Source organism: Balaenoptera ricei, chromosome X, assembly GCF_028023285.1.
Source record: "Balaenoptera ricei isolate mBalRic1 chromosome X, mBalRic1.hap2, whole genome shotgun sequence".
Lineage (NCBI taxonomy): Eukaryota > Metazoa > Chordata > Mammalia > Artiodactyla > Balaenopteridae > Balaenoptera > Balaenoptera ricei.
In genome coordinates, this window is record NC_082660.1 from 62998491 (window position 1) to 63020981 (window position 22491).

Here is a 22491-nt window from a genome sequence, read left to right on the forward strand (position 1 = left end):
GGAATGCAAGGATACTTCAGTATATAGAAATCAGTCAATGTGATACACCATATTAACAAAGTGAAGGACAAATCCATATGATAATCTCAATAGATGCAGAAAAAGCTTTCGACAAAATTCAACACCCATTTATGATAAAAACTCTCCGGAAAGTAGGCATCGAGGGAACCTACCTCAACATAATAAAGGCCATATATGACAAACCCACAGCCAACATCATTCTCAGTGTCGAAAAATTGAAACCATTTCCTCTAAAATCAGGAACAAGACAAGGATGTCCACTCTCACCACTATTATTCAACATAGCTTTGGGAGTTTTAGCCACAGCAATCAAGAAGAAAAAGAAATTAAAGAATCCATATCGGAAAAGAAGAAGTAAAGCTGTCACTGTTTGCAGATGACATGATACTATACATAGAGAATCATAGAGGTGCTACCAGAAAACTACTAGAGCTAATCAATGAATTTGGTAAAGTAGCAGGATACAAAATTAATGCACAGAAATCTCTTGCATTTCTATACACTAAGGATGAAAAATCTTAAAGAGTAAATAAGGAAACACTCCCATTTGCCACTGCAACGAAAAGAATAAAATACCTAGGAACAAACCTACCTAAGGAGACAAAAGACCTGTATGCAGAAAATTATAAGACTGATGAACGAAATCAAAGATGATACAAACAGATGGAGAGATATACCATGTTTCTGGATTGGAAGAATCAACATTGTGAAAATGACTCTACTACCCAAAGCAATCTACAGATTCAATGCAATCCCTATCAAACTACCAATGGCATTTTTCACAGAACTAGAAGAAAAAATTTCACAATTTGTTGGAAACACAAAAGACCCCAAATAGTCAGAGCAATCTTGAGAAAGAAAAACAGAGGGAGAGGAATCAGACTCCCAGACATCAGACTATATTACAAAGCTACAGTAATCAAGACAGTACGGTACTGGCACAAAAACAGAAATATAGATCAACAGAACAGGATAGAAAGCCCAGAGGTAAACCCACGCACATATGGTCACCTTATCTTTGATAAAAGAGGCAAGAATATACAATGGAGAATAGACAGCCTCTTCAGTAAGTGGTGCTCGGAAAACTGGACAGCCACTTGTAAAAGAATGAAATTAGAACACTTTCCAACACCATACAAAAAATAAACTCAAAATGGATTAAAGACCTAAATGTAATAAGGCCAGACACTATAAAACTCTTGGAGGAAAACAAAGGAAGAACACTCTTTGACATAAATCACAGCAAGATCCTTTTTGACCCATCTCCTAGAGAAATGGAAATAAAAACAAAAATAAACAACTGGGACCTAATGAAACTTAAAAGCTTTTGCAAAGCAAAGGAAACCATAAAGAAGACGAAAAGACAATCCTCAGAATGGGAGAAAATATTTGCAAATGAAGCAACTGACAAAGGATTAATCTCCAAAATATACAAGCAGCTCATATACCTCAATATCAAAAAAACAAACCCAATCCAAAAACGGGCAGAAGACCTAAATAGACATTTCTCCAAAGAAGATATACATATTGTCAACAAATACATGAAAGGATGCTCAACATCACTAATCATTAGAGAAATGCAAATCAAAACTATAGTGTGGTATCACCTCACACTGGTCAGAATGGCCATCATCAAAAAATCTAGAAACAATAAATGCTGGAGAGGGTGTGGAGAAAAGGGAACCCTCTTGCACTCTTGGTGCGAATGTAAATTGATACAGCCACTGTGGAGAACCGTATGGAGGTTCCTTAAAAAACTAAAAATAGAACTACCATATGACCTAGCAATCCCACTCATGGGCATATACCCTGAGAAAACCATAATTCAAAAAGGGTCATGTACCACAATATTCATTGCAGCTCTATTTACAATAGCCAGGACGTGGAAGCAACCTAAGTGTCCATTGACAGATGAATGGATAAAGAAGATGTAGCATATATATACAATGGAATATTACTCGGCCATACAAAGAAACGAAATTGAGTTATTTAGTGAGGTGGATGGACCTAGAGTCTGTCATACAGAGTGAAGTAAGTCAGAAAGAGAAAAACTAATGCCATATGCTAACACATATATATGGAATCTAAAAAAAAAATGGTTCTGATGAATCTAAGGGCAGGACAGGAATAAATACGCAGACATAGGAATGGACTTGAGGACATGGAGAGAGGGAAGGGTAAGTTGGGACGAAGTGAGAGAGTGGCACTGACATATATACACTACCAAATGTAAAATAGCTAGCTAGTGGGAAGCAGCTGCATCGCACGGGGAGATCAGCTGTGTGCTTTGTGTCCACCTAGAGGGGTGGGATAGGGAGGGTGAGAGGGAGACGCAAGAGGGAGGGGATATGGGGATATATGCATACATATAGCTGATTCACTTCGTTATACCGCAGAAACTGACACAACATTGTACAGCAATTATACTACAATAGATTTTTTTTAAAAATTAAAAATAAATAAATAAAGATTATGGAGGACCTTAAGTCTAAGGAATTTGGTCTTTATTTACAGGGTGCCACTGAAAATTATTGAGCACGATACAATAATCAGTTAGATTTTTCCAGTAGTCTTAGAGGTAATGAGGGCTTGGCATAGGGTAGTGAGGTAAAGATGGAAGGGGCGACAGCTGGCAAAAATATTGCAGAGGTAGAATTGACCAGATGTGGCACACGACTGAATATAGGGGGAGAAGAAAGAATCCATGCATCTAAGATTTCAGTCTTAGATAGCCGTATATACCCAAAGACAGTAGAAAAGTGGATGTGGGCTATGAGAGAGATCAGGGTTAGAGATATAGATTTGGGTATGGAGAGCTGAAGCTAAGAAAACAGTTGATGAATTTCTGAGGGGATAGTGTACAACAGAAATAAAAGAAGGGAGAAGAGAATAAATTCAACAAATGTTTACTGAAAACTTACCATGTACCAAGCATGTTCATGGGTGTTAAGGATAAAATGGAGAATGAGATAAACAGTACCTGCCCTCATCCAACATTTATTTGGGAAAAGAGACTACCAATAACATAAATAAAAAAGGAACAGTCAGAGCAATAGGATTAAGAGAGTATGTCAGGGATTCCCTGGTGGCGCAGTGGTTGAGAATCTGCCTGCCAATGCAGGGGCCACAGGTTCGAGCCCTGGTCTGGGAAGATCCCACATGCCACGGGGTAACTGGGCCTGTGAGCCACAACTACTGAGCCTGCGCGTCTGGAGCCTGTGCTCCGCAACAAGATAGGCTGCGATAGTGAGAGGCCCGTGCACCGCGATGAAGAGTGGCCCCCGCTTGCCACAACTAGAGAAAGCCCTCGCACAGAAATGAAGACCCTACACAGCCAAAAGTAATAAATAAATTAATTAATTAATTTAAAAAAAAAGAGAGTATGTCATACATAGAATACAAATTTACAATTACCAAAGAGGAAGGGAGGCGGGGAAGGGATAAATTAGGAGTTTGGGATTAGCAGATACAAACTACTATACATAGAACAGATAAAACAACAAGGTCCTACTGTATAACACAGGGAACTATATTCAATATCTTATAATAAACTATAATGGAAAAGAATATGATAAAGATATATATATATAGATAGATATATCTGAATCACTTTGCTGTACACCAGAAACTAACAACACAACACTGTAAATCATCTATACTTCAATAAAAAAAAGAGAGTATGTCATTAGAAGCCAAAGAGAAAGTTTCTAGAAGGAAAAAGTAGTATTATATTCTCTTGTGCTAGAGAGACCAGAGGACAAAATGGACTGAGGGAAGAAATCATTAGACTTGATCATTAAAAGGTCACTAGCGGGGCTTCCCTGGTGGTGCAGTGGTCAAGAATCCACCTGCCAATGCAGGGGACACGGGTTCGAGCCCTGGTCCAGGAAGATCCCACATGCCGCGGAGCAACTAAGCCCGTGCGCCACAACTACTGAGCCTGCGCTCTAGAGCCCGTTAGCCGCAACTACTGAAGCCCACATGCCTAGAGCCCGTGCTCCGCAACAAAAGAAGCCACCGCAGTGAGAAGCCCGTGCACCGCAATGAAGAGTAGCCCCTGCTCGCCACAACTAGAGAAAGCCCGCATCCAGCAACAAAGACCCAACGCAGCCAAAAATAAATAAATACATTTATTAAAAAAAAAAGGTCACTAGTGATATTCAAGAGCAGTTTATAGAATCAGATGCAAAAATCATCAAGAGGGAAATAGGTGGTGAGGCCAAAAACCTTAGAGTCATTCTTGTCTCTTTTTTTCTCTCTTATCCTACATCTGGTTTGTCAGAGAATTCTGTCAGCTTTATTTTCATATTCTATCCAGAATCTGACCACTTCTCACCATCCATACTTCCTTCATCCTGGTCCATGCCGCCATCATCTCTTGCCTAGATTATTTCAGTGGCCACCTAAACTGGTCTCCCTGCTTCCACCCTTGCATCCAGCTCAGTCTATTCAACACAGTGGCCGAGTGATTTTATTAAAATGCAAGTCAGATCTTGACACTCCTGTGTCCCAAACCCTCCCACTGGCTCCCCATCTCACTTAGACTTAATGACACAAATCTTTACAATGAACTACAATGTCTTTCTTACATGATCTGTTTCCCCACTGCTTCCTTGATCACATCTCCTGTTTTCCCTAATATTCCCTCTGCTCCAGCCACACTAGTCTCTTTGCTGTTCCTCAAACACCACATATAGGCTCCTACCCCACACACCAGAGCCTTTGCATTTGCTACTCCCTCTGTCTGGAATGCTCTTTTTAAAGGTATCCTCATAGCCAGATCCCTCATTTCCTCAGGTCTCTACTCAAAAACTACCTTCTCACTGAGGCCCTCTCTGGCCACCTTGTCTAAAATTCCAACCCTTCATTCCTCCTCTAAAACATGTAATACTACCCTTTCCTACTTAGTTTTCTCTTTAGCACTTATCACTATCTAATATAACAGGGTCAGCAAACTATGGCCTTTGGGCTCCATCCAGCCTACCAACTATCAAGCTAAGTTTTACTTTTTTAAAAGGCTGAAAAAAATCAAAAAAAGAATACTTTATGACACAAAAAATTATATGAAATTCAAATTTCAGTGTTCCTAAATATAAAGTTTTGTTGGAACAAAGCCATGCCAATTTGTTTACATATGGTCTACGCCTGATTTCATGGTACAACCGCAGAGTTGAGTAGTGCAAGAGAGACTGTATGGCCTAGAAAACCTAAAATATTTACTATGTGGTTCTGTATAGAAAATTTGCTGACCTCTCTAATATACCATAATATTTATCTTTTTATTGTCTGTCTCTCCTAGTAGAATATAAACTCTGTGGGGGTAGGGGGTTTTGTCTATTTGCCTAGGACAGTATTTAACATGTAGTAGACAGTTAATAAATATTTTTTGAATGAACGAATACTAAAAAAATATAGGCAGTAATTTTAGGTTATAAAGTTTGGTGATGAAAGGAAGGACAAACTATAATTTGGGGAGGATGACAAGGTTGAAGAAAGGTTTTTGAATAAAGAAGGCCTAAAAATAATTGTAGTGACAGGGGAAAGAAACAGTAGAGAGAGAAAGATGAAAGAGTTAGGGTTGAGATTTTTAGGGAAGGTCCCCTGGGAAAGTTACTTCTTTCTCAGAGATAAGGGAGAAGAAAGAATGGATAAAGAGAGAAGGTGATGAAGTTCATGTCAGTGGCTACAAGCCCAGGAAATTAGAAGATAAGGTTTTCTGCTAAAAGGAAGGATAAGGCATAGGTGCTTAGGGATAAAAAAAAAATGTTTTGGAATCACCAAGGATTGGTGAGGAGTATGACAGAAAGTCAACAAGAGTCAGTTTTACTTAGTGCCTATATGAAAACTATGAAATTTTAGCAGATTCAATAAATATGGTTTCACAAAATTTCTGAACAGTACTCAAGTAGATCCAGGGAAGGAGTGAAAAAAGCAGACAATAAAAATTAACAAGACTAGGTGGGAATAGCAAAATAGTAAAATATGATGAACTGTGTAACTGTTTCACCTTTCTTCATCTGTCTTAGTGCACAGTAGAGTATTCCTTACATATGGAGGTATCAAATCAATATCTGCTAAGTTTAAGACAGGAAGGATGAAATGGAGAAATATACTAACAGTAATCAACAAGGCAATCTGGCCTTAAATGATATAATCACAAACTGAGTATACATATTAGGACCTGCCTGGTTTCCTGCTCTCTTCTTCTTCCCCTCCTTACTACTAATACCATTTGAACTCCCAATTACAGGTTCAGTCCTACACTAGGCTCTAGGACCAAACTTGGCATTAGTTAGAGGAAATTTAAGAAGCAGTGCTTCAAGTCTTAGAAGACTGTATCATCTATTCACTTTGTATTCTTTTTCTGGTAATTGCATCCCAGTCTGGCTCCCTATGCCTGAGCTCCACTCTTAAAAAGAGCCTCATGTTCCATTCACTTTAGGTTTGGAGCTCGACCTTGCTCTTTCTAGTCTATCTACACATACCCCCAGTGATGCAAAGATTTGAGTCCTGCATCTGAGTCCAAATGATTGAAGACCTGTTCCCTGCTGATATGCTTATGTGATGCCAACTACCTATGTGCCTAACTTATGGAATCTTTCCAACACTTAAATTTCCCCCATTGCCATAATCTTCTGATCTGCCCATTAGGATACCCTGATGCCAGCTGCTTGGCTGAGTCAAAGGCAACTTGTTCATCTCTGTAACTTCAGAGACTATCACAGTATCTCATACTATGTTCTTTCTATCTTGACTAGGTGATTACACATCCTTCCTTGGCCTGCAGATGTATCCATCCCCCCAGTTGGCATGTCTAGCTCCAGGTCCAGGTCCTTCCCAATCTTCCAGGTTAACATAAATCATAGAGTTACAAAAGCTTTGTGATTGCCTTCTTTACAGGTCTTTAAGTAAGCAGTAGGAAACTATCTTTCTGAAATAGGTAACGGTATTCTAAGCAGAAATATAATGAATTAGGTAACAAAATCTATGTGACATCTTCTTTTCAGGTCTTAAAGTAAACAGTAGTCAACCATCTTTCTGAAACACTTAAATGCTAGCCTGTGTAGAAATACGATGAATTAAGTAACCTTCCAACTTCTCTTTCAGGACCGTGAATTTGTAACAAACAAACTAAATGGTAAATATTCTTTTGAAAGAAAATCTGAAGTATTTATTAAGGTAAACAACCCTTCAAAGTAAACAAATCTTCAAAGAAAATGTCTAAAATTACAACCCTTAGTCACGTATTTTCCCCTAAATGTGTTATTAAAACTTAAAAAGCAACAAAAACCTTCATATTTTATCTGGATCCATACTTGTACTTCTTGTTTTTCGTCTTACCACAAGACAATACACCCCATCCCATTACGTGCATACTATATGATAACCAAAGGAAGAAATGTCCCAAATGCTTTGGGGAGTATGAATGGCTCTATCCTCAAGCAAGTTTTATTCCTTTTACCTTCTAGAATTTTGTCCTGATAAGAAATCAAATGCTGAACATTTTTTTAGATTGGTTGGAAAGGCAAAAGATAACCCAGAAAGTAAAAGAACGATATTTCATCCAAGTGTTTGCTCTCACTGAATGCTTGACCCAAAAAAATGTGTACCTTAAAATTTATTCTGCTTCAAAGGACAATACTGCAGATGGTTAGCAGCAGATAACTTTGTTCATGAATTGCAATGATATATTACCTTTCAGAACAGGGTGTTAAAAATAAACAGTAAGTAATGGAATTAAGAGTCTCCAAATTTTCTCTCCTTTTGGGAAGTTCCATTCATTAATGTTTATAGTGTGCAAGTCAGGAAAATATCAATTTGACTTTGTTCTGTATGAAGTAACTCTCAGACACCTTAACCTAATAGCCAAGAAGTCACACCACTACAACCATCTCTCTGCCATTGCCCATAACAACATTTGCTGCCTTTGAAAAACAGATAAATCAAAGGACCTTATCAAATTGTTCCAAATGCAGGTAACAAGAAGCCATGTTCCTCTGTAGCTTGGCCAAGTTCACGTACGTTTGATCACATGCATAAAATCTCAGAGAACAGTGGTACCAGTGTAGGGCAGCGCCATAATCTTGTACCTAAAGTTTAAAAAGAAATAACAAAATCACAGAGATATCTCTATATTTGACCCTAATTGTTCCAAGTCACCTTTAGAAACAAAAAAAATGGCACTGTTTACATTTTTAGGCAACCAAAACACAACATCCTCTTTAGTTGAATGCTAAGTGCATTTTATTATCAGCCTTGATCAATATAAGTTATAGATAAAGTGGCAATCAATATTCTCTCTTCTTTCCTCACATTAGAGGTTTCACGGAAACCAACAAAACTAAAAGGCAACCTATGAAATCAGAGAAAATATTTGCAATATTTTGGGGGGTTAATATCCAAAATATATAAGGAAATACTACAACTCAGTAGCAAAAAATAAAAACAAAAAACAAAAACAGAAACAAGAACAAAAACAAAACCCGATTATAAATGGGCAAAGGATCTGGACAGACTTTTCCAAAGAAGACATACAAATGGCCAATAGGTACATGAAAAGGTGCTCAACATCACTTATCATCAGGAAAATGCAAATCAAAACCACAGTGAGATATCACTTCACATCTGCTACAATGGCTAACATCAGAAAGACAAGAGATAACAAATGGTAGTGAGGATGTAGAGAAAAGGGAAACCTTGTACACTGTTGGTAGGAATGTAAACTGATATAGCCACTATGGAAAACAGTTGGAGGTTTCCCAAGAAATTAAAAATAGAACTACCATACAATCCAGTAATCCTACTTCTGTGTAGGATACCCAAAGAAAGTGAAATCATTATCTCAAAGAGATAATTGTACTGCCATGTCCATTGCAGCAAGCCAAGGTATGGAAACAACCTAAGCTGTTGTTTACTGATGAATGTGGGTAAAGAAAGTACAGTATATGTATAAAATGGAATATCAGCCTTAAAAAAGAACGAAATCCTGCCATTTGTGACAACATGGATGAACTTGGAGGACATTATACTAAATGATATAAGCCAGAAAGAGAAAGACAAACACTGCATGGTATCACTTATATGTAGAATCTAAAGTAAAGAAAGAAAAGCCAAACTCATAGAAACACAGAGTAGAATGGTGTTTTCCAGGGGTTTGAGGGTGGGGGAAATGGAGAATGGTTGGTAAAAGGGTACAAACTTTCAGTTATAAGATGAAAAAGGTCCGAGGATCTAATATATACATTAGATATATGGTGACTATAGTTGGTGATACTGGATTGTATAACTGAATTTTGCTAAGAGAGCAGAACTTAAATGTTCTCACCAAAAAGAAAAAAAGGTAAATATGTGAGGTGATGGACATGTTAAATAAATCATTAGAACTCTTTCACAATGTATATGTATAGCAAATCAAATCATCATATTGTACACTTTAATCATAATTTTGTCAATTATACCTCAAAAAAGCTGAAAAAAATGAAATTCCACATATGGGATGAAGAGTCTGAGAGGGTGGTGAGCCACCCTAGAAAACTCAGAATACGATTTAAAAGTTATTAAAACAACAATGATAAAAATTTTAAAAGATAACACCCATAATTTACCATTCAAATACAGCTATTTTCATTTCTACACATTTCATTTTAATTTTACCCTTTTGTATTTTTATATAGTTGTAATCATACCTTATATTACAATTTCATTTTCTATTCTTTCCATTTAACTTCATTTTGTAAATATTAATCTATGTTGCTATGTAGGATAAGAAAATGTAGGCTATTTAGTAAATTTCCAGGTTTTTCACTATTTTAATTAAATGTTATGTTTTTGTACAAAAATGTTTTCTTACTTTTGAGGCACTTTAAAGTTTTCAATGGTAAGAAGCTATTAGGAAAAATCTAATAGAAATGACCTGGATAACTTTTTTTAAGATAAGAAAATTAAGGGGGCTTCCCTGGTGGCACAGTGGTTAAGAATCCACCTGCCAATGCAGGGGACACGGGTTCGAGCCCTGGTCTGGGAAGATCCCATATGCCGCGGAGCAACTGGGCCCATGAGCCACAATTACTGAGCCTGCGCGTCTGGAGCCTGTGCTCCGCAACGAGAGTCCGCGACAGTGAGAGGCCCACGCACCGCGATGAAGAGTGGCCCCCACTTGCCACAACTAGAGAAAGCCCTCGTACAGAAACGAAGACACAACACAGCCATAAATAAATAAATTTTTAAAAAAGAGTGGAATATCTTAAAAAAAAAAAGATAAGAAAATTAAGATCACTCATGCACACCAAGGTACCCTATCAAGAAACTTCACATTTTTCAATGAAAGACAGGAGTCATTAGTACCTAAAAGGAATAAAGTTCACTCCCTACTAGGAACAACTGTGCTGAGGAGGTATAACACTGCCTTTGACTATTTAGAATTAAGATTACATTCTTCTCCAGTGTTGGAAGTGGGAGTTAAAAAAATTATCCTACAAGACTGGAAAATGAGAGAAAAAAAGATTCAATATGAGAAGGGAATTCTGAAATAATTTTTTACTTGCTCAGTAAAGAAACAGAGATGCTCTAAAAGAAAATAAGAATATCATTCTATTTTGCAGCACCTTAATGTATAAAACAAGATGTTTTATGTATACACTGTGAAATGACCACCACAATCAATGAACATATCCATCCTTCTGCAATGTCTAATCTGATGTTAATACTATGCAGTATATTTTTGATCCTAGACATACTTTTCATCTCTGGAAGTTTGATTTGGGTCTTTTATAAGACATACTTTTCATCTCTGGAAGTTTGATTTGGGTCTTTTATATCTTCCATGTCTCTACCTAACTTTTTGAATATATGGAATACAATTATAAGAGCTATTTTAATGTCCTCTGTTAATGTTAACTTCTATGTTAGTTTCAACTGTTGCTTCTTTTCTTCATTATAGGTTGCATTTTCCTGCCTGTTTGTATGCTTGGTAATTTATTATCAGATATCAGACGTTATAAACTTTACCTTGTTGGGTGCTGGATAGTTCTGCATTCTGGTAAATATCCTTGACCTCTACTCTGGCAAGCACTTAAATTCCTTGGGATCAATTTGATCCTTTCAGGTCATACTTTTATGATTTTTCAGGTAGGTCTGGAACAGTGCTCCGTTTAGGACTAATTACTCCCCACTACCAAAACAAGACCTTTCCGAATTCTCTACCCAATGCCCCATGAATTAGAAGTTTTCCAGTTTGGCTGGTATGAACAGGTTCTATTCCCAGACCTGTGTGAGTGCCAGGCACTGTTCTAATACTTTTAGATGGTGACTCCTCTGGCTTTAGGTATTTTCATCCCGTATTATCCTGATCAGTACTCTGTTAAAACACTTGAGAAGGATTCTCTGATTGTTGGAGTTCTCTTTCTTGCTCTGCTCTCCTCTCTGATACCCTGTCCTATGAATTCTAGCTACCTTGGTCTTCCCAGACTCTCAGCTCCAACTCCTCAAATTAGGAAGCCTGCTAGGATCCACTTCAGTTTCTTTCCTCTTTTTCTTTTTTAACATCTTTATTGGAGTATAATTGCTTTACAATGGTGTGTTAGTTTCTGCTGTATAACAAAGTAAATCAGCTATATGTATACATATATCCCCATATCCCCTCCCTATTGCAACTCCCTCCCACCCTCCCTATCCCACCCCTCTAGGTGGTTACATAGCACCGAGCTGATCTCCCCGAGTGATGTAGCTGCTTCCCACTAGCTATTTTATGTTTAGTAGTGTATATATGTCTATGCCACTCTCTCACTTCGTCCCAGCTTACCCTTCCCTGTCCCCGTGTCCTCAAGTCCATTCTCTACATCTGTGTCTTTATTCCTGTCCTGCCCCTAGGTTCTTCAGAACCATTTTTTTTTTTTAGATTCCATATATATGTGTTAGCATACGGTATTTGTTTTTCTCTTTCTGACTTACTTCACTCTGTATGACACACTCCAGGTCCATCCACCTCACTACAAATAACTCGTTTCTTTTTATGGCTGATTAATATTCCATTGTATATATGTGCCACATCTTCTTTATCCATTCATCCGCTGATGGACACTTAGGTTGCTTCCATGTCCTGGCTACTGTAAATAGAGCTGCAATGAACATTGTGGTACATGACTCTTTTTGAATTATGGTTTTCTCAGGGTATATGCCCAGTAGTGGGATTGCTGGGTCGTATGGTAGTTCTATTTGTAGTTTTTTAAGGAACCTCCATACTGTTCTCCATAGTGTCTGTATCAATTTACATTCCCACCAACAGTGCAAGAGGGTTCCCTTTTCTCCACACCCTCTCCAGCATTTATTGTTTCTAGATTTTTTGATGATGGCCATTCTGACTGGTGTGAGGTGATACCTCATTGTAGTTTTGATTTGCATTTCTCTAATGATTAATGATGTTGAGCATCCTTTCATGTGTTTGTTGGCAATCTGTACATCTTCTTTGGAGAAATGTCTATTTAGGTCTTCTGCCCCTTTTTGGATTGGGTTGTTTGTTTTTTTGATATTGAGGTGCATGAGCTCCTTGTATATTCTGGAGATTAATCCTTTGTCAGTTGCTTCATCTGCAAATATTTTCTCCCATTCTGAGGGTTGTCTTTTCATCTTGTTTATGGTTTCCTTTGCTTTGCAAAAGCTTTTAAGTTTCATTAGGTCCCATTTGTTTATTTTTGTTCTTATTTCCATTCCTCTAGGAGGCGGGTCAAAAAGGATATCGCTGTGATTTATGTCATAGTCCACTTCAGTTTCTATTCCTATGCTACAGCCTGGAAACTCAAGGTAGTAAGCTGAACAACTGCAGTGCTCACCTTGTTTATTTCCTATCTACCAGAGATCACTCTCCATTGCCTAATGTCCAGTGTCTTAAAAACCATTTTTTCATGCATTTTGTCTTGTTTTTTTGGAGGTAGCGAGAGGGAGCAAGGTGTTATTCAGGCAAGGACATCAACCAGGTCTCTTACATTTTGGTTGGAAGTGGAAATCCACTAAAACAGTACGTCCATTCTTACACATACACACACAAATGCATACGGATTAGAAGGTAATATATAAAATTTTAAGAGTGATTGGATTAAGAATGACTATTCTTTTTAAAAAAACTTACCTGTGGTTTCAAATTTTCTACAGTAAACCTGGACTGTTTTGTAAAAAGAAAAAATATTACGTTTTTTTGCATTTTTATTACACCACAATGTTTTTAAAAGGTTTTTTAAAGAGCAGTTTTGGGATCACAGCAAAATTGAGAGGAATGTACAGATATCTGCTAGATACCTCCTGACCCCACACATGTATAGCCTCCCCCATCATCAACATCCTCTACCAGGGTGGTGTATTTGTTACAACTGATGAACTTACATTAGGGTTCACTCTTGGTGTTGTACATTCTATGGGTTTAGACAAATGGATAACGACATGCGTCCATCATTATAGTATCATTCAAAGTATTTTCACTGCCCTAAAAGTCCTCTGTGCTCCATACCTCAATTTTTAAAGGAAATAAAACCCTCTGACTTTCTTGCTCCTCATGTTAAAATAAATTATACTTTCCTATATCTTAATATCAGTGATGTCATTTCCCTACACTGTAAACTCCCAATGGGGATGAATCACATCTTAGTATTTTTATTTTTATTTTATTTTTAAAAAAATAAATAAATTACTTAATTTATTTATTTTTGGCTGCGGTGGGTCTTTGTTGCTGAATGTGGGCTTTCTCTAGTTGCGGCGAGTGGGGGCTACTCTTCATTGTGGTGCGCAGGCTTCTCATTGTGGTGGCTTCTCTTGTTGCAGAGCACAGGCTCTAGGCACGCGGGCTCAGTAGTTGTGGCTCACGGGCTCTAGAGTGCAGGCTCAGTAGTTGAGGCACGTGGGCTTAGTTGCTTCCGCAGCATGTGGGATCTTCCTGGACCAGGGCTCAAACCCGTGTCCCCTGCATTGGCAGGCGGATTCTTAACCACTGCGCCACCAGGGAAGTCCACATCTTAGTATTTTTAAATAAATTCTTGCCCAATGCCCATTAAAATTCTACATTATAAATATTTAATAAATAGACAGTACCTAAGCAGAAAGAGATTATTAAAGTACTTGATGCTCTATGATTTTTATAGTGAATACACTGTTTTATTTGTTGGGGTGAAAAAAGAATATAAAGAATGAAAATAGATTATTCCCAAACCTGAAAACTTTGGGCAGCTTTTTTCCATAGAATGTTGTGTAAACAGCCTACTAATTCTCTTTTCAGTTGTCTTCCTGTTTGGTGACCTGAAAAAAAAAAAAAAACAAGTCCCAAAAACAAGAATCAAGATCTATTACATTAAATAAAGAGCACTAACTGTGCTCTTCAGAACCTATAATCTTTAAGTAATGGCTACAAACACAATCACATTCAGACAGGTTTTCATCATCAATTTTAGATTTACTAGCAAAATTGATTATGTAATACAATCAGAGTTTGCTAGAATCACTGTAATTCGCCCATCAATCTGTAATAGTTTTCCAGCCTAGTCGCTTTTTAACATATTTTCTAAGTTCCAAATTTGATCATCATCTGGTGCCTTAATGTTATTATCAATGAACAGACAGCAATGCTAGAAATCATTAATAAGAAGTGTTTATACTATTATGTACTAACTAGATCAGATCAAGTTCCCAAGAAAGGCCAATTATACCTTAAAGCCTTTGTAAAATACTTTAAGACCACGTTTACACATAAACTCTATTACTTTAAATTGTAACTCATGTCTGATTGTTTCTGGTCTAGACATTTACAGGGTTCAAATACATTATCACACACTAAGGTAAAGTTTAAGCTATAATAGAATTCTATACCCCTTTCACTTCCACCCCTTTGGCACTATCAATTTCCATGAAAGGCTTCATTAGAAAACTGAGAGTCTGACCCCTCAGCAGACATAGTTTGTTCCATGACTTAGTTAAAAATACTCACACGAGAGTAAAAAGCCACATAAAGCATCTACTTAAAATATTTTCATACTTTGAAAGTGTAAGTGTATAATTAGATACCACAATATAACTTGGGTTAACTGTAATCTTAGAAAATTAGTTATTCTGGATAGCAAAGTTTTCTAGTTACCTGGCAGTTTACTTTCATTAAACATAAAATAATTTTTTATTTTAAAAAGTCTAAATCATTTAAAGTTCTTAATTTTTCTAAAAATTATGTTTTTTGAATTATGTTTTTCTAAACATACATTCTAGTTTTCTGAAGCACAATTTAACTTTTGCTTGACTATTCAAGATCAACACTAACAACTACTGTGTTTTATTGTACTGATAGTATATCATAATGATGCCTTCAGTAATTATTATGTAGTACAGATTATTATACTTTTTTAAATACTTGAAATTGTTTTATACAATTTATAAGGTTTTTCCCTCCCTTGTGATTGGGTTATCTGTATATTTCCCTGTAGGTCCTTTCTCCCTTTATAATATGCTACCATTAAAATGCTGAGGGTTGGAAAACCAGATAACCAAGCTTAACAACACTGGGTCTAAAAATAACTGGATTCTTAGTGAGGATATGGAGGAAGGGTGTCATCAGTAAAATACAGTTCATAGAATCTAGAGTTCAAAAGACTCTTAGAGATTATCTAGTCAAAAGATTTCCTTTAAAAAAATCAATGACTTTGTTTTTATAAAAACATGATACATACTTATAAAAATTCAAGCAATCTGGTAAAAAACAAAGAAAGCAATAAATCACCTAAACTGCCCCCACTCAGAATAAATTCCAGTGTTAACATTAGTGACTATCATTCCAGTTGTATCTCTATGTATGTATAGAGTAGGAAAGACAGATCAGGGCAAGAATTTTCTAATAAAGGGATCGTACTCTCTGTGTTCTTCAGGGTATAGGGTTCTACAGAGAGATGGGGGATTAATGGAATGCTGAGATCTGGCTCTACATCTCTGCTTTAACCAAAGCAACTCTAGTCTATTTTATTGGGGGCAGGGTTCATATACAATTGCATCACAAAAGGATGCTACTGCTGCTGCTAAAAAGAAGTTAAAAAGTAGAAATGTACTTCACAACCTTCATTTTATAGTTGGAAAAAGCCAAGATCCAGAGATATTACTGACTTGCCTGAAGGTACACAGCTAATTTGAGATCAAACTGAAACATGAAATTAGGCTTATAATCTCACAATTTTCCATTACACATGAGGTTTAAGCTCAGAGGTTTGTCTGTTTTTGTTGATGTTTTGTTATCTTTGTTTAGCTTTCATTCTAGCTTGCCAAATATGTGGAATCTGAATAGGTGAGTTGTTATAGTCAAAGGGTATTAAGGAGAAAAAAAAGGAAGTGAAAGGAAAAAATCTGTTGACCTGAGGATTTTGCTACTGTTCTGACCTCCATCTTAGAACTACATGCGTATTAACACCTTTCTAAAACACCTGCAGAAATCCTACTGACCTAGTGGAATTGTCACTCCACTCACTTGGCCTGTGATACCTCAGTGAACTTCTCCACCATCCAATGGACCTCAGTTACACCCTCTTCAAAGAAGTCTGAGCCTCAGCCTTAGTGATGGGGGAATGTGTTCAATCCCTGTGTACTCTGCCTCAACCCTAGAGCTACTGACTGCCCCTATATTTGTCATTCTTGTCTTCTTTAGAGTTCTTTTTACCCCTTAGTAGTTATGTCCCATTACTAGTTAATAATTCTTTATATTAAACTTTCTCTGTTTGGAAAAAAAAAAAAAAAGAAATCCTACTGACCTATAATGATTTCTTCAATCTTCTCCATGGCAAGCAATTCTTCCTTCCTTTGTAAAAGCATGTCAAGATGGAGCAGTAGAGCTTTACCAATATTTTCTGATGACTTAAAATGTTCACAGATAATCTTCATGAAATAAAACCCAACAGATTCTCTGTTCAATGAGACACAATTTTAAGTGGTGTGAATAAAATAACTTTTTTTAATTAACAAGGCGAAAGTTTGTTTGAGTATGAGCAAAACAGACAAGATAAAACTATATCTGAACTTAGGTAATATCATTAAATGTCTAAATAAGCCTATTGGTCAACAATAAATGCTTTAATTCAATTTCTGTTTAATTTATCAAGCCACAAACATTTTCTTTTTATGAACACATAGAGTCAGATAATCATTTCTCTACTAATATCTAATTGGTTCTTTTTTCTCCAAAACTTATGTCAGTTTATAAACATTGGAACATGAGATCCATAAAGTGAAGATACATGAACTGACATTACAAATTTACCAGTCCCTGTTCATGAGAACTTTTATGATATACTTTCTTAGCAACTTTCAAATATACTATACAGCACTGTTTACTATAGTCATCATGTACATTACATCCCCAGTATTTATTTATCTTATAACTGGAAGTTTCTACCTTTTGACCACCTTCTCAAGTCATTATGCTGTATAGCTTAAACTTATACAGTGCTGAATGTCAATTATATCTCAATAAAACTGAAAGAAGAAAAAGAAATTTACCAATTCCCTCTGCCAACAATTCCTTTAAAAATTTATTTATGCTTATTACACAAATAATATACCAGTAGATAATGATTATTTTAAATGCAAACAGTTCATGGATTGGAAGACTTAATATTGTTAAGATGGCAATACTCCCAAAGTGATCTACAGATGTAATGCAATCCCTATGAAAATCCCAATGACATTTTTTGCAGAAATGAAAAACTCCATCGTAAAAATCAAACAGAATATCAAGGTACCCAGAAGAGCCAAAACAATCCTGAAACAGAAGAACAAAGCTGGAGGACTCATACTTCATGACTTCAAAATTTACTACAAAGATAGAGTAATCAAAATAATGTGCTACTGGCATAAAGACACAAATACACCAATGGAATAGAATAGAGTCTAGAAATAAATTCTCACATATATGGTCAAATCATTTTCGACAAAGGTGCCAAGAGCATTCCATGGAGGAAAAAAAACTGTCTTGCCAATAAACGGTGCAGGGACAACTGGATATCCATAAGCAAAAGAATGAAATTGGACCTTTACCTTACACCATATACAAAAATGAACTCAAAACGGATCAAAGACCTAAATGGAAGAGCTAAAATATAAAACTTTTAGAAGAAAATATAAGGGAAAAATCTTTACAACACTGGATTTGGCAATGATTTCTTTGATATGACACCAAAAGCACAAGTAACAAAAGTAAAAATAAACTGGACTATGTCAAAATTTTTAAATTTTGTGTATCAAAGAACACAATCAACAGAGTGAAAAGGCCACCTATGAAATGGGAGAAAATATTTGCAAATCATACGTCTGATACAGAGTTAATATCCAGATATATAAAGAACACCTAAAACTCAACAACAAAAAATCAACTGACTTAAAAATGGGCAAAGGGCTTGAATAGAAATTTTTCCAAAGAAGATATACAAGTGGCAAAAATCACATGAAATACTTGACATCACTAATGATTAGGGAAATGCAAATCACAGCCACAATGAGATACACCTCACACCCATTAGGATGGCTACTGTCACAAAAACAAAAAATAACAAGTGTTGGCAAGAATGTGGGAATGCTGGAAACCTGTGCACTGTTGCTGGGAATGTAAAATGGTGCAGCCACTATGGAAAACAGTATGGTGATTCCTTTAAAAAATTAAAAACAGAATTTCCATATGATCTACTAATTCTACTTCTGGGTATAAACCCAAAATAACTGAAAGCAAGGTCTCAAAGAAATATTTTTACACCCACTTGCATAGCAGTATTATTCACAATAGCCAAAAGGTGCAAGTAATACAAGTCTCCATTGATGGATGAATGGATAAACAAAATGCAGTATATACACACAGTGGAATATTATTCAGCCTTTCAAAAGGAGGAAATTCTGACACATGCTACAACACGGATGAACCTTGAGGACACTATGCTAAATGAAATACAATAGTAACAAAAGGAACAATAGTGTATGATTTCACTAATATGAGGTACTTACAGTAGTCAAATTCATAGAGACGGAAAGTAGAATGGTGTATGCCAGGGACTGGGAAAGGGGAGAATAGGGACTTGCTGCTTAATGGGTACAAAGTTTTAAATGTGCAAGATGAAAAGATCTCTGGAGTTTGGTTAATGCACTTAACACTATGAATGTTAATTGTAACAAACTTAACAATGTGAATATACTTAACACTGATGAACTGTACACTTAAAAATAGTTAACATGGTATGTTTTATGCTTTGTGTATTTTACCACAATTTAAAACTTCAAAATAATTTTAATTAAAAAATGAAAATATCATAAAATCGGTGTTGAGCTTTGTCAAAAGCTTTTTCTGCATCTATTGAAATGATCATATGGTTTTTATTCTTCAATTTGTTAATGTGGTGTATCACACTGATTGATTTGCATATACTGAAGAATCCTTGCATCCCTGGGATAAATCCCACTTGATCAGGGTGTATGATCCTTTTAATGTGTTGTTGGATTCAGTTTGCTAGTATTTTGTTGGGGATTTTAGCATCTCTGTTCATCAGTGATACTGGCCTGTAATTTTCTTTTTTGGGGTTATCTTTGTCTCATTTTGGTATCAGGGTGATGGTGGCCTCATAAAATGAGCTTGGGAGTGTTCTTTCCTCTGCAAATTTTTGGAAGAGTTTCAGAAGAGTAGGTGTTAACTCTTCTATAAATGTCTCATAGAATTCGCATGTGAAGCCATCTGGTCTTGGACTTTTGTTTGTTGGAAGACTTTTAATCACAGTTTCAATTTCAGTACTTGTGACTGGTCTGTTCATATTTTCTATTTCTTCCTGGCTCAGACTTGGAAGGTTGTATCTTTCTAAGCATTTCTCCATTTCTTCTTCCATTTTATTGGCATATAGTTGCTTGTAGTAATCTCTCATGATCCTTTGTATTTCTGTGGTATCTGTTATAACATTTCCTTTTTCATTTCTAATTTTATTGATTTAATTCCTCTCCCTCTTTTTCTTGATGAGTCTGGCTAAAGGTTTATCAATTTTGTTCATCTTCTCAAAAAACCAGCTTTCAGTTGCATTGATCTTTGCTGCTATTGTCTTCATCTCTATTTCATTTATTTCTGCTGTGATCTTTATGATTTCTTTCCTTCTACTGACTTTCGGTTTTTTCTGTCTTCTTTCTCTGGTTGCTTTAGGTGTGAGGATAGGTGGTTTATTTGAGATTTTTCTTGTTTCTTGAAGTAAGATTGTACTGCTATAAACTTCTCTCTTAGAACTGCTTTTGCAGTGTCCCATAGGTTTTGGATTGCTGTGTTTTCGTTGTTGTTTGTCCCTAGGTATTTTTTGATATTCTCTTTGATTTCTTTCTTCAGTGATCCATTGAATACATAGTAACATATTGTTAGCCTCCATGGATTTGTGGTTTTTTACAGTATTTTTTTCCTGTAACTGATTTCTAATCTCATAGTGTTGTCCAGAAAGTGGGCTTAGAGGGAACCTACCTCAACATAATAAAGGCCACATATGACAAACGTACAGCTAACATAATACTCAATGGTAAAAAGCTGAAAGCATTTCCTCTAAGATCAGTAACAAGACAAGGAGGTCCACTCTCGCCACTTTTATTCAACATAAGTTTTGGAAGTCCTAGCCATGGTTATCAGAGAAGAAGAAGAAATAAAAGGAATCCAAATTGGAAAAGAAGAAGTAAAACTGTCAGTGTTTGCAGATGACATGATACTATACATAGAAAAATCCTAAAGATGCTACTAGAAAACTACTAGAGTTCATCAATGAATTTGGTAAAGTTTCACAATAGAAAACTCATACACAGAAATCTCTTGCATTCCTATACACTAACAGTGAAAGATCAGAAAGAGAGATTAAGGAAACAATCCCATTTACCATTGCAACAAAAAGAATAAAATACCTATGAATAAACCTACTTAAAGAGACAAAAGACCTGTACTCAGAAAACTATAAGATACTGATGAAAGAAATCAAGGTGACACAGATGGAGAGATATACCATGTTCCTGAATTGAAGAATCAATATTGTCAAAATGACTATACTACCCAAAGCAATCTACAGATTCAATGCAATCCCTATCAAACTACCAATGGCATTTTTCACAGAACTAGAACAAAAAATTTCACAATTTGTTGGAAACACAAAAGACCCCAAAGAGACAAAGCAATCTTGAGAAAGGAAAACGGAGCTGGAGGAATCAGGCTCCCTGACTTCAGACTATACTTCAAAGCTACAGTAATCAAGACAGTATGGTACTGGCACAAAAACAGAAATATAGATCAATGGAATAGGATAAAAGTCCAGAGATAAATCCATGCACTTATGGTCACCAAATCTATGACAAAGGAGGTAAGAATATACAATGGAGAAAAGACAGTCTCTCCAATAAGTGGTGCTGGGAAAACTGGACAGCTATATGTCAAAGAATGAAATTAGAACACTTGCTAACACCGTACACAAAAATAAACCCAAAATGGATTAAAGACCTAAATGTAAGGCTGGATACTATAAAACTCTTAGAGGAAAACATAGGCACAAGACTCTTTGACATAAATAGTAGCAAGATCTTTTTTGATCCACCTCCTAGAGTAATGAAAATAAAAACAAAAATAAACAAATGTGATCTTATTAAACTTAAAAGCTTTTGCACAGCAAAGGAAACCATAAAAAAAAACGAAGACAACCCTCAGAAGGGGAGAAAATATGTGAAAACAAAGCAACTGACAAGGGATTAATCTCCAAAATATATAAACAGCTCACACAGCTCATTATCAGAAAAACAAACTACCCAATCAAAAAATGGGCAGAAGATCTAAATAGACATTTCTCCAAAGAAAACATACAGCTGGCTAAAAACCACATGAAAAGATGCTCAACATCACTAATTATTAGAGAAATGAAAATCAAAACTACAATGAGGTATCACCTCACACCAGTCAAAATGGCCATCATCAAAAAGTCTACAAGTAATAAATGCTGGAGAGGATGTGCTTAAAAGGGAACCCTCCTACACTGTTGGTGGGAATGTAAAGTGGTACAGCCACTATGGAGAACAGTATGGAGGTTCCTTAAAAAACGGAAAATAGAGCTACCATATGATCCAGCAATCCCACTCCTGGGCATATACCCGGAGAAAACCATAATTCAAAAAGATACATGCACCCCAGTGTTCATCACAGCACTATTCACAATAGGCAGGACATGGAAGCAACCTAAGAGTCCATCAACAGATGAATGGATAAAGAAAATGTGGTACATATATACAATGGAACATTACTCAGCCATAAAAAAGAACGAAATAATGCCATTTGCAGTGACATGGGTGAACCCAGAGATTGTCATACCGAGTGAAGTAAGTCACACAGAGAAAGGCAAATATCATATGATATCACTTATATGTGGAATCTTTAAAAAGGGTACAAATGAACTTATCTACAAAACCGAAAGAGTCACACATGTAAAA

The 22491-nt window shown here is 36.2% G+C and overlaps 1 protein-coding gene across 1 annotated transcript in view; it reads right to left on the reverse strand.

Annotated features, from left to right (window-relative positions):
• Positions 1 to 22491, reverse strand: part of TEX11 (testis expressed 11) — a 362907-nt gene that overhangs the window by 134928 nt on the left and 205488 nt on the right. The window contains exons 14-16 of the mRNA XM_059910602.1: positions 16782 to 16933; positions 14216 to 14301; positions 7974 to 8111 (exon numbers count right to left, since the gene is read on the reverse strand). Coding sequence (XP_059766585.1) covers positions 7974 to 8111; positions 14216 to 14301; positions 16782 to 16933 — 376 coding nt within the window. The remainder of the gene's footprint in view (positions 1 to 7973; positions 8112 to 14215; positions 14302 to 16781; positions 16934 to 22491) is intronic.